Source organism: Terrapene carolina, unplaced genomic scaffold (assembly GCF_002925995.2).
Source record: "Terrapene carolina triunguis isolate 2854851 unplaced genomic scaffold, T_m_triunguis-2.0 Scaffold102, whole genome shotgun sequence".
NCBI classification, from domain to species: domain Eukaryota; kingdom Metazoa; phylum Chordata; order Testudines; family Emydidae; genus Terrapene; species Terrapene triunguis.
In genome coordinates, this window is record NW_020664453.1 from 2,512,095 (window position 1) to 2,525,032 (window position 12,938).

Here is a 12,938-nt window from a genome sequence, read left to right on the forward strand (position 1 = left end):
CGATGTCGGTACATATCCAGCCACAGACTGCATAGACTGTACACTCCTGCTTTTGGAGTGGGGTGGATGATGGAGGGGAAAAAGCACTTTGCACGGCTTGAATGAAGAACCTTTTTGGATTAGGAAGTTGCTTTGAAGGAGGAAAGCCAAAGAAAAGAAATTGGGGACCTTCTCCCCCCCCCATTATTCCCGATAAAACAGGGACCATCAATCCTAACATTTTAGCTGTCCTCCAAGTACTCACGCATAATGTCTGTCCCATTCGTGCCTCTGTCTTAAGTCTGACAGAAGGAAGAAGGCCTGTGTTGCATCAATGCAGAGGCTCATCTCTATTCGGAAGGAGAGGTACTTGTCTTCCTCCAGCGTGTACATCCTGACCTTTGAGAGGGAGACAGACAGAACAGGTGAGAGGCACAGCCTGCTGTCTTCGTTAAAATGACATTTGATTTTCCCCAATAAGATTCATTCATATTTTTACCTTATTATAATATAACCAAACAGCTTTGATCTCTCTCTCTCTCTCTCTCTCTCTCACACACACACACACACACACACTTTTCATTACATTAGCATGAAGAATCACATATACCTGGTGGTACATGAGGCCTCTGTTTTATGAGCTGGTTCTGACGACACCATTGAGCCCCATGAGTAAATCACAAAACAGTTGTCCAAGAGAAAGTTACCGGATAGCTAGCATGGGTGTTGAATGGAAATGGGTGAAACTGGAAACAGCTCTGGTTGGTGGGTTCAGTGGGATTTTACTATAGCACAGGTAGTACGGCATCACTGGAAGCCATATATTTTACATGTACGTAAGTGTGTGTATGCAGTGTACATTTGGACGTACATAGAATGTTGATCGTATAGACACACAGTCACTGAATACATGTAGTACAATCCCATTTATCCAAAGTGTTTTGGGGACATCAAACGCTTTTGGATACACTCAAAGAACTGGGGGCGGGAAAGGACTGACGCATGTCCTCTGATCTTAACACAAGTGGTTTCCACTAACTGTAGGCAGTCCAGGAGACTAAAGAAGGCAGTGTTGACTTGGGGGTGCGGCAGGGTTAAGTACCTTGTCTATTTCTGTGGCGAGTACCCAATTGGTTTTCGCTACAAGAGTCTTCAGTGCAGAAACATTGTTGTAGCTCAGATAAACCTACATCAAAAACATAAGAAAATACAGTAGAAATCACGTTGACCTTCGGTTAGGTTTTCCTGTATCTAAACTCATGGGATACTATAGCAAAGCCTGCAGCTGCTCAGATACTGAATTAATCAGAATAAATCAGGGGATAAGAAGGAATTTATTCTTCCCGTTAAGATCTCTCTAATGCCTGCTGTTTTAGGTAAGGTTTCATCCTTCTTGTTTCCATAGACCATATTGATTCATGTATAAACTTCTAGCTGCTACTTAGTACCGGCTCCTGGGCCTTCCTACAGCACATGGGGCTTAGGTGCCAGGGGAGGCTCTGGCCAGTACCTACGGAGACAGTTATTTTACCTTGTTACTTTGGTCCCAGGGCACCGACAATGGCACTTTTGTCTGTTCACAGGAAATGATGTATTTTCTAGGGAAAACAAAGAGAATGGCTTTAGTTACAGCAATACTGATCTTCAGCACGTGACAGGGAAAAGGACATCTCAAACACATGCTGGTGAAAGAGAGAGACAGTAAAGTTAGCAGCAGTGTTTTTGACTTCAACATCTTCTCCAGCAATGATCTACAAAAGGAGTGGGGGAAAACACGGTCATCTTATGAATATCTTGGGACCAGGATCCCAGTGGATTGAAAGAGCCATTTCTTCTTGGCTCAAATTGAGGGAGCTCAGAGCAACAAAAGCCTCAGAAATCCTGCACATCATTTGCAGGCGGAAGGGAGAGGAATCAGATTTTGGCCCAGGGTGAAAAGAACCTTTAAGGATTACTTCTAACAAAGGCCAGGCAGTGATCTGGACGGGGCAAGACTAAGGCCTGGTCTACACTAACACTTCTGTTAGTCAGGGATGGGGCTGGATTTGAACAGGAAGTGCTCCTATCTGGCCTTTCTGGTCAGGCAGGCCAATCTCTGCGGGTGGTCAGGGAGTGGCATAGGCAAGCTGTAAATGCATGGCTTCCACCCGGGCACCCCCTCACGGCAGCCCTTGGCCTCATTTCCCCTTGATTTCTCAAATAACCCATGGACTCTGAAGGCTCTACTGAATTTAATTTATTACCAACAGTCCACTACCATGAACCAGCATCCCCTCAGCACAGTGCAAACAAACAGTCCAACTCCAGCATCTCTCCCCCGACCCCCAGGTACAGCTCTGGCGTTTCCCACCCCACCCCACCACTCTAGCTGGGGTGTTTCTCTGCCCGGTTTCCTTCCCAGCTACGGTTCCAGCTCTTGCCCGGACACATCAGCAGGCTCACGTCTCCATCATACCCCAGACTTTGGCCCTCTCTAGCCAGCAGGCATCTCCCTGGGCTGCTCTCAGCCTTCAGCGCTCTCTGGCCTGGGGACATTTGTAGAAGACCCTCTGGCCGCCCTCCTCTTTCACCAGCCTGATCTAGTGCCGCTGCTCAACCAGGGAACTCTTACCACGCTGTCCTCCAGGGGAATCCCCTCCCTACAGCTCTTCGCCGAGCTCGCTTTACTGTGGACTCACCCCTGTCCTGAACTCTGGGTTCTGAACTCCCCTCTCGGTTATAACTCCCCCGGGCACCCCACCCCCCTCCTTACACCAAGCCAGGGCACACTTGGACGGGAACAGGAGAGCTGAGCCTACTTTCATTTAATAGGCCAGCTACCCTGTTACACAAGCAGACCGGACCCCAAACTAGGAGCCAGGAGATCTGGGTTCTGTTCCCAGCTCTTCCTCTAACTTACTGGATAACCTCTTTAGCAAGTCCCGGAGAGCCTCTCGTGGAAATGGTTTTGGGTGCCCACAATCCAGGACCTGGTTTTCAGAAGTGCTGAACACCCACCAACTCCAAATCAAATCAATGGGAACCACATCTGCCCAGGCCCTAGGGTCTAAAGCAGGGTGCCCAAAACAGGCTGCTTCTGAAATCTGGCCCTTAGCTTCTCCATTCCAGTTTCCCAGTCTGTTAAATGGGGATGGTACTTATCCACCTTTACAAAGTGCTTTGAGAGCCACAGCTGACGTGTTACTGAAGAGTTCGTCATTCGGTTTGTAACAAAATCTGAAGTCGGGCAAGTCTCTGTTTGGAGGTGCACAGCATCCCAAGCTTGGATTAGAAGAGTTTGGGTTTTATCACCGGAGCAAACACTATATTTGAACTATGCACAACAGCAAGTCAAATTTGCAGGATGCTGTTTATTTAGGGTCATTTGATGGAAGCCTTTACTGTAACAGAAAGGATCAGAATTTATCCCGGGACCGTTGTAATGAGTGAACAGCTGATGCTAGACTCAGACAGATACTGCACTTCTGAGGGACCATGCGTTTGTTCTCATATTGGCCTTGGACTCAAGGGAAAGTTCTGAAACTCCTGGAAGCAGGAAGGCAGATGCCGCAAGACATTCCAGGAAGAAAATATTTTCACTGCTTAATTGCCACACTTCACTACAATCTTATTCTCGGGAACGGAGATACTGGGGTATAATTTGTCTGATAACACCAGATCTGTAATCAGAGACATGATATAACCAAGGTGAAGAGTTGAAAAGTAACAAAATAAAGCAGCTGTCTCTTTTGCAAGCTTCATTGCAACCACATGACCAGAGAGGACTCCAGGAATAGTGATTCACAATGGGTGGGGAAGACAGGACTCCAATTGCACATGCAGATAAAACAAGTGGAGAGATTGGGGGGGGGGGGAAAATAGTGTTCGTAACAGATGTAAAACTAACCAGAGACCAGCTTCCCATTTTTCTACAGATCAGGGGCAGCAGTAAGATACCTGTTAGGGTGAGGACAACTCCAGTCCAGAGAAGAGCCATTAAAGATCTAGAAAACACGACCTATGAGGGAAGATTGAAAAAAACTGGGTTTGTTTAGTCTGGAGAAGAGAAGACTGAGGGGGAACATGATAACAGTTTTCAAATACATAAAAGGTTGTTACAAGGAGGAGGGAGAAAAATCGTTCTCCTTAACCTTTCAGGATAAAACAGCCAGGGCATTTTAGGTTGGACATTAGGAAAAACTTCCTAACTGTAAGGGTGGTTAAGCACTGGAATAAATTGCCTAAGGAGGTTGTGGAATCTCCAACATTGGAGATTTTTAAGAACAGGTTAGACAGACATCTGTCAGGGATGGTCTAGATAATACTTAGTCCTGCCATGAGTGCAGGGGACTGGACTAGATGACCTCTCGAGGTTCCTTCCAGTCCTACAATTCTAGGATTCTCCAAAACCCAGTCAATTACTGGTCTTGGATGCAACTAGGGCTTTATATCGAGGTTCTGCAGATACTCCATTAAGCCAAAAATAGCAGCTTCCAGGGGAAAAAAAAACTGACTATCCAATAAGTTACTTTTTCACTGCTTGAGGGGACGGCATAAGAGATGTGTGCACTCTTGTAATAAATAATAATAATAATAATATTTAGCACTTTTTACCCATAGTTCTAAAAGAGTTTTACAGAGGCAGGCGAGTATCATTATCCCTGTTTTACTGAAGGGGAAACTAAGGCACAGAAATTCAATGATTTGTCCAACTCTCACAGCAGAGCCAGGAATAAGGACAGCAAGAAAACAAGGAGCAATACACAAATGGAACACGATAGATGTACCAACTCTCAGGCTCAAGTTGTTTATTCATTCCATATCTTACCCACTAAACCAGAGGTGGGCAAACTTTGTGGCCCTAGGGCCACATCGGGTACAGAAATTGTATGGAGGGCCAGGTAGGGAAGGCTGGGGGAGGCTATGCCTCCCCAAACAGTGAGGAGTGGCCTGGCCTCCGCCCCCTATCCAGCTCCCCAGAACCCCCACCCAACCCCCCATGCTCCGTGCGGTCGGGGAGTTGGGCTGGCTCCTCCGCAAGCCTGTCCTGACCCCGCTCTCTGGCAGGAGCTCAGGGGCCAGAGGGAAGGGTCCTGTGGGGTGGATGTGGTCCGCAGGCTGTAGTTTGCCCCCCTCTGCACTAAACCATACTGCTTCTCTTGTGCTCCGAGAGCACCAAACATTCAAGATCTCTAATCCTGGCTCTCGACAAATGCTTGGAAGTCTTGGGCAAATCACTTCGCTCTGCCTCAGTTTCCCCAAGAATAGAGTGAGGTTAATAAATTCTTCCTTTCATGCCCCACAGGAGGGAGATAAAACTGAACGATTACAAAGCACCTCTAAGATGCATAGCACTAGAAGAGGGCTAATCATTATGATTATTACAGATTGATCTTGTCTAGCTATGTATTTTTGTGTTCTCAGTCTATGCAGATATTATAGTGCATTAATCACCAAGGTATCTGGATATTAGAGTGTGTTTTGACAATAACAGATGTATAAAATAAGCATAGCCCTGTGATGCTTTGTTTTATACACAGTTTCTACTTCTGAATTTAGACAGTTTTTCCTGTGCTGTCCCTACCATCTTCTCTCTCTCCAGCTCCCCTACATATGTCGGTCTTCCTAACGTTCCATGGTTTGGCACTACATCACTTAGCCCTCAAGTACCTTTTCACAGAATCATAGAAATGTAGGAATGGGATCTCGAGAGGTCATCTGGTCCAGCCCCCTGTGCTGAAGCAGGACCAAGTTCATCTAGACCAACCTTGACAAGTGTTTGTCCAATTTGTTCTTAAAAACCTCCAATGAATGACATGGATTCCACAGTCTCCCTTGGAAGCCCGCCTATTCCAGTGCTCAACTATCCGAATAGTTAAGTTTTCTCCTAATATCCTAAATAGTTTTTCTTAAATCTTCCTTGCTGCAGATTAAGCCCATTACTGCTTGTCCTGCTTTCAGTGAACATGGAAAACAATGGATCATCATCATCTTTATAACAGCCCTTAACATATTTGAAGATTGTTATTGGGTCCCCCCTCAGACTTCTTTTCTCGAGACTAAACACGCCTGTCTTTAACCTTTCCTCATACATCAGGCTTTCTATACCTTTTAATCATTTTTGTTGCTCTCCTCTGGACTCTCTCATATTTTTCCTAAAGTGTGGCACCCAGAACTGGACACAGTACTCCAGCTGAGGCCTCACCAGTGCAGAGTAGAGTGGGACAAATTACCTCCTGTGTCCTACCTACAATGCCTGTTAATACACGGCAGACTGATGCCTCTTTAGCAACTGCATCACACTGTTGATTCATACTCTGTTTGTGATCCACTAGAACCCCCAGATCCTCTTCAGCAGTACTACCACCTAGCCAGCTATACCCCATTGTGAAGTGCATTTGATTTTTCCTTCCTACGTAAAGTACTTTGCACTTGTCTTTATTGGATTTCGTCTTTTGATTTCAGACCAATTCTCTAATTTGTCAAAGTCATTTTGCATTCTAATCCTGTTCTCCAAAGTACTTGCAACCCCCTCCCAGCTTGGTTCCACCATAAGCACACTTTTCACTCCATTATCCAACTCATTCATGAAAATATTGACTAGTACCTGACACAGGACAGACCTCTAGAGGACCCCTCACGAATACCTCCAGTTTGACAGCAACCTTCTGACAATTACTCTGAGTACAATCATTCAGCCAGTTGTACACCCGTCCTAGCCATTTCATCTGGAATGCATCTCCTTAGTTTACTTATGAAAATGTCATGTGGCAATGACATTTTCCTTACTTAAAAAAATATATATATCAAGGTAGATCATGTCTACTGCTTCCCCCCATTCAGCTGGCCAATAACCCTGTCAAAGAAGGAAATCAGGTTGGTTTGGCTTGATTTGTTACTCGGGCTTGACAAATCCATGGTGTCTATTTCTTATAACCCTATAATCCTCTAGGTGCTTACAAAGAGATTGTTTAATAATTTGTTCCATATCTTTCCAGGTATTGAAGTTAGGCTGACTGGTCTATAATTCCCTGGGTCCTCTGTGTTCCCCTTTTTAAAAGATAAGTACTATGTTTATCCTTCTCCAGTCCTCTAGGACCTCACATCCTCCATGAGTTCCTGAAGACAATTGGCTAATAGGTCTGAGATTGTATCAGCTTGTTCCTTAAATATCCTAGGGTACATTTCATCAGGACCTGCCAGCTTGAATGCATCTAATTTATCTACATATTCTTGAACCTGTTTTCTCTCTATTTTACCTTGCGTTCCTTTCTCTTTGTTGCTAATATTGTGTTAAGTATCTGGTCACAATTTACATTCTTAGTGAAGACAAAGTAGGCATTAAACACGTCATCCTTCTTGATGTCCATTATTAGCTCTTCTTCCCTGTTAAATAGGGGCCTACACTTGCCTTCATCTTTCTCTTCTTCCTAATGGATTTATAAGCCCATTTCTGATTGCCTTTTATGTCACTTGCTAGCTGAAACTCATTTGTGCCTCAGACTTTCCGATTGTCCCTCCATGCTGGTGTGATTCTGGTGTACTCATCCTTAGCAGCTTGTCCACGTCTGCACTTTTTGATAGATTCCTTTCGGATTTTCAGATCCTTAAAGAGTTCCTGATGGAGCCATACTGACCTCTGACTATTCTTCCTATCTTTCCTTCACATTGGGAGAGTTGGGTTGCACCTTACTACTGTCTCTTTGACCAACTGCCACCTCTCCTGAGCTCTTTTGAGTGTCTTTCTGCTTCAAGCTGAGCTCAGCACCGAATAGGTTGGGCTAGAAAGGCAACTGGGAGTCCGGCCTGAATTCAAATCCTGTTTCCAACACTGACGCGCTGTGAAGAAACCACTTGAACTCTGGTCCCAACTGAACTCCTGGAGCGCTGGAAGGTTAAGTTCCTCCAGTCTTTGAGAAATCCTCACATGGAAGGTGCTATGTAAGTGCCAAATATTATCACAGCCATGGCGTGCAACCCCTCCCCCACACATAGGCGCTGACTTCCTGCGTTTCCAGGGGGTGCTCCACCCGCGCTCTGCCCCAGCCCCTGCCCCCACTCCACCCCTTCCCCCAAGGCCCCAGCCCCGTCCCTTCCCGGCCCCGCTCCTCCCCCTCCCCGCACCTTCCGCATGCCTCTAAACAGCTGACTGCGCTGGGAGGAGCTGATCAGTGGGGCCTGATGGCAGGTGGGAGGCGCTGGGAGGAAGGGGGAGGAGCTGATCAGTGGCGCCTGATGGCGGGTGGGAGGTGCTGAGGGGAGGGGAATGAGCTGATCCGCAAGGCTGCCGGTGGGTGCTGAGCACCCACTATATATTTTTTCCCCCATGGGTGCTCCAGCCCCGGAGCACCCACGAGTTGGTGCCTAGGTCCCCCCCCCCCACACACACACACACACACACCTTCCATGGTACAGAAAGCCATGGGTTACCTCCAATTATCCCAGCCTTTACTGAGTTACCTGCATGTGATCATTCAGAGCAGAACGTGGACTGGAATAAAAACCACACTGTTCTATTTAAAACGCTATAGCCCCCCGGTTATTTTTTCCTTCTTAGTTTGAGGCTGATCCTTTTCACTCACCTGTCCAATCTAATTTTTTTTCTAGCACTGGCTTCTCTGTACCGTCTCTCTCCATCCTGTGAAATGGAAACATGTTTGTGAGGTTAAAGTTTTGGAAAAATAATAAAAAATTTATTGACCGGAAAAAAAGGTTTTTCAACATTAAGAAAGCGTATGCGCGAACCAATCCCACAGCCTCTGCTGGTCTCGGTAACAGCCATGGCTAGGGAAATGCCTGGGATGTGAATGGAAACACGACGCGGATCTTGTCCATGCTCTGGCTGTTAGGTTGGTTCTTGGTTAGCTCTAACCAGGGCTATTGTTTGCACACACTATGGTTAACACATGGCAGGCAACCCTAGCAGTTATCAGTGTGTTGCCCCCACCAGCAGCCTAGGCTAGGACTGTCTTCCTGTTTTTAAGAGTATGGACAGAGCCTCCCAACTGTGCCTGTGCACCCAGGCTGGCTAATTCTCCCACCAATCATTCCTCTCAGCAAGCCATCCCAGCATGCATTGCCTCACATGCTGCTGGTGCTACTCTGTGTAGGTGCCTGGCCTCTGGGAATCCTACCCCAGAGGAGTCAGAATAGGGGAGTTGATCAGGTTTTTCCCCAGAATGTACCAACGCAACAGAGCTATGCAATGTGGTAGAAGTGGATGGCTAACAGCCAATGCATTTGTGCTGTGTGGGAGAGCGGGGTGGGGAGGCGTGTGGAGAACCTGCTGTGCAGACAACTCAGTTGTGTTTGTTGTAGCCAGGACACACGTGAGTCCCAAACTGGTAACAAAAATTTGGTTGTACTTGTTATGTAGACGGGGCCACTGGCTGAAGGCAAGTTAGCATTGTACAGCTATTTGACTTAGTATAGAAGATACTGGTTAAATGCTTGTGTTGCATTAACTTCCAGGCTCCCTTGCCGCACGCTGCTGGGCAATGCTGCTGCTTGCCAGTTACTATACGGGCTGTGAATTTCCTCTGATTTTCCAAATGGGCTGATATAGCACCACTTGATTTACAGCAAATATTTCCGTTTTACTGCCATTTGCATTAACATTCAAGTCACTAATTCACAAGAACTTTTTAAACACGAGTCAGCCTCCTTCGGAATCCACCACTGTTACTGAGAAATTCATTACAGTTGTCTCAGCATTGCACGGTATCTGAGATCTGCTGCTCCAGAGCCAGCCAACCACTGGGGATTTCCCTACACCCCTCACTTGAACTTCAGCTGAAGCCCTCACCCCCTTCAATGGAACTTCTCATGCTCTGGCTTTAAGCAAGTAAGTGCTCAGCAAGGCCCCAATCCTGGAAGCAACTTGTGTAGTGAAGTACATTCAGCTGTTAGCAAAGCACTGGAAATATATACCAGCCCTCATATGATCATAGAGAGACACTTTGATTTAGTTCATCAGTTTTGAATCACTGAAGTCCTCAAGGAACATGGGATGCACTCGTGCTTCTAAAACACTTCAAAAAACATTCTCATTCTCTCTTTAGAAGGGAAAAGATCAGTTTTTCCTCTTTATTTGAAAACCCTAATTTCTCTTCCTTCCTTCCTTCCTTCCTTCCCTGCTTGCTTCGTTCTGATGGAGCTCAATACTTCATGGTTCTAATTTGTTTACATTGTTCTTTGTACCAGGCATTGCCAAGCCCATGAATATCAGCATAACATTGGCTTTTTTAATTAATATTCTCTCGGTGTTTTCCACAGGAACTGAAATTAGAGAAGGGGGTTGGATTTATAGGGGGGGAGAGCAAAGACAAACAACTAAATTGGCAACACTGAGAAACCTCTCTGTACCCTAGGGTAAATCCTAGCGGGAGGGGCAGCAAAGACATTCTCTCCTAATTAATCTGTGGCTGCATGGACTGACTCCAGTCATCATTTATTTTACATACATTGGCTGCATAGGATTCAGGACCTTCCACCCCAACCCTTGGATTAAAGGAGAATTTCGGTTATATGTAATAGCACAAGGGCTTATAGCCTCATAAGCCAAAGAAGATGGACAGCTGGAGGGGTGCCGTGGTCCTGCGCACTTGAGCAGGTCCGACATTCATAGAATATCAGGATTGGAAGGGACCTCAGGAGGTCATCTAGACCAATCCCCAAACAGATTTTTGCCCCAGGTCCCTAAATGGGCTCCTCAAGGATTGAACTCACAACCCCGGGTTTAGCAGGCCAATGCTCAAACCACTGAGCTATCCCTCCCCATCAGTCACACGTACAGGGTTAAAAATAGGAAAAGATAAATAGGAAAAAAGTGTTTTTTAAAAATAGGAAAAGATTTTTTTTTGAAAATACGAAAAGATTTACTCCTAAAAATGAGGAATAAATTTACCTTAAACACACTTTCCTGGCTTTCGATGTTTAAATCTGGAACTTTTTTACAGCTTACATATACCAAGTGCCGTCTGTCTTATTAGAACTAACTGAAGGCAGAGAGGTTAGAAGTCTTCAGCCCTGATCCTCAACACTTACACCCCTAGGGTCAGATTTTTAAAAGTATTTGATTTCAATGGAGTTAGGTGCGTAGATGTGATTAAAAATCCCATTAGATGCTTATCTACACCTCTAGGTGCCTACATATCTTTTAAAAACCATGTCTAGAGCACTGTGTGGATACAAAATTTGTATCCTCATCTGATCTGCGATTCGAAATACATGGTCCACGGATGCAGATATCTGCAGATAGAAGGCGGATATCCGCAGATTTGCAGGGCTCTAAATATGGTCCCATTGCTCATTGAAATCAATGGGAGCTTTACCATTGACTTCAGTGGATGCTCGTACTAGCCCTCCTTTTGTGATATGCCCTCCGACATACGGCTATGCAAGTAAAATATGCTTTAGAAGCTAAACAGTTTAAGATTCGCATTCTTTCCAATAAATTGCAAGAAAGAGGAGTTCAAAAGAGTAAGCAATACTCTTAAGTCTTGCCTGGCTAATACATTTCAGTCTCTACATAGGAAATTTTTTATTGATTATTTCATATTATTAATAATAATGTAAATTCACTCTCTATTGAGCAATCTGATTTCCATTATAGCAAGCTGCATTTGTTTTGCAGCGAATCAGATAAATGCAATACTATTAAAGGCTGTCAAGCTTGGGGCAAAACAAGATTCAGCTGCATCCTACTTCCCCAGATTCTTACATCACTGCACAAGACCACCGATGTGGGCAATGTCACTTTGTAGGCCCTGATTATGGTTTCCATTCTTACCCCAGCTTCTGGTTTCACCATCGGAATGGTACTGGGCTGACCCTCTTGATCCAAGACAACAAATGTCATAAAGGCACTGTTGATGTGTCTTCGACTAACTTCCATTTCCTGCCGATAGGCCTCGACGCAAACGCCAACCTCCATGCTGGAAAGAAAGAATGGAAGCAGATCATCGCTAGGTGCCTGGGGCGTAAAGCAACGCTACTACCTAGCTAAAGGAACCCAGCGTGCCATACATTTCATTGCTTATCTACCAATAAAAAAGCAGAGGAGCCTAAGAGTGGACCTACTAGATCAGTCCAGCTCAATCAGTAGGGCCTGGTCCACGCTAACCCCCCACTTCGAACTAAGGTACGCAAATTCAGCTACGTTAATAACGTAGCTGAATTCGAAGTACCTTAGTCCGAACTTACCGCGGGTCCAGACGCGGCAGGCAGGCTCCCCCGTCGATGCCGCGTACTGCTCTCGCCGAGCTGGAGTACCGGCGTCGACAGCGAGCACTTCCGGGATCGATCCCAGAAGATCGATTGCCTGCCGCCGAACCAGGAAGTAAGTGTAGACCTGCCCTAGGACATGAAAAAGGCACTGACTCAAGCAGAGTGCGCGCAACTTTTCAAATCTTGATGCAAGTTTTCAACAAAATTTGAAATGTCAACAAAAAGGAGAAATCTTTGCAATGAAATCTGAAATTTTCCCCTCCGTTTTTTTGACTAAATCTGGTCACTTGGACTGGACGCACCACTCTATTACGTCAAGCAAATTTTGCCCACAGACACACAGCTCCCATGGATTTTAATGGATGTTGCATGTACTTTGTCTGAGAGCAGATTTAGGGCCTAAAAGTCTATTTTGAAAATTCACTGCTTCTCATGGGAGAATTAAGGAGGTTGATTTTGAAAACCTACAGTAAAAAACACATTTTTTCCTGCCTGATGTTTAGACCTGACCTGATCTAGGTAGGAAGTAGAATAAAAGGAAGTAAATAAAGACACACAGTGATTGGCTGCAATAGACTAGATGATTTAAGGGGTCTTTTTTATCTTTTATTTCTATTAATTTATTGATTGTGAATTTATTTTTATTTGAACCCATTTCAAGCTATTTGAGCCAATTCAGATTTATTCTCAGAACAATCTACAACCCGAACTTCTGAATCAACTTGATTTTACAGTCAGTAATGCAGTGGTTC

General features: G+C 45.3%; 2 protein-coding genes across 2 annotated transcripts in view; one reads left to right on the plus strand and one right to left on the minus strand.

The window, feature by feature from the left end:
• FAM151A (family with sequence similarity 151 member A) overlaps window positions 1–12,938 on the plus strand; it is a 46,978-nt gene that overhangs the window by 23,126 nt on the left and 10,914 nt on the right. The gene's annotated exons all lie outside the window — the stretch shown is intronic.
• The window catches only part of ACOT11 (acyl-CoA thioesterase 11), a 68,182-nt gene that overhangs the window by 9,162 nt on the left and 46,082 nt on the right, over window positions 1–12,938 (minus strand). Inside the window, exons 9-13 of the mRNA XM_026651758.2 lie at window positions 11,750–11,894; window positions 8,541–8,596; window positions 1,511–1,577; window positions 1,082–1,165; window positions 245–378 (exon numbers count right to left, since the gene is read on the minus strand). Coding sequence (XP_026507543.1) covers window positions 245–378; window positions 1,082–1,165; window positions 1,511–1,577; window positions 8,541–8,596; window positions 11,750–11,894 — 486 coding nt within the window. The remainder of the gene's footprint in view (window positions 1–244; window positions 379–1,081; window positions 1,166–1,510; window positions 1,578–8,540; window positions 8,597–11,749; window positions 11,895–12,938) is intronic.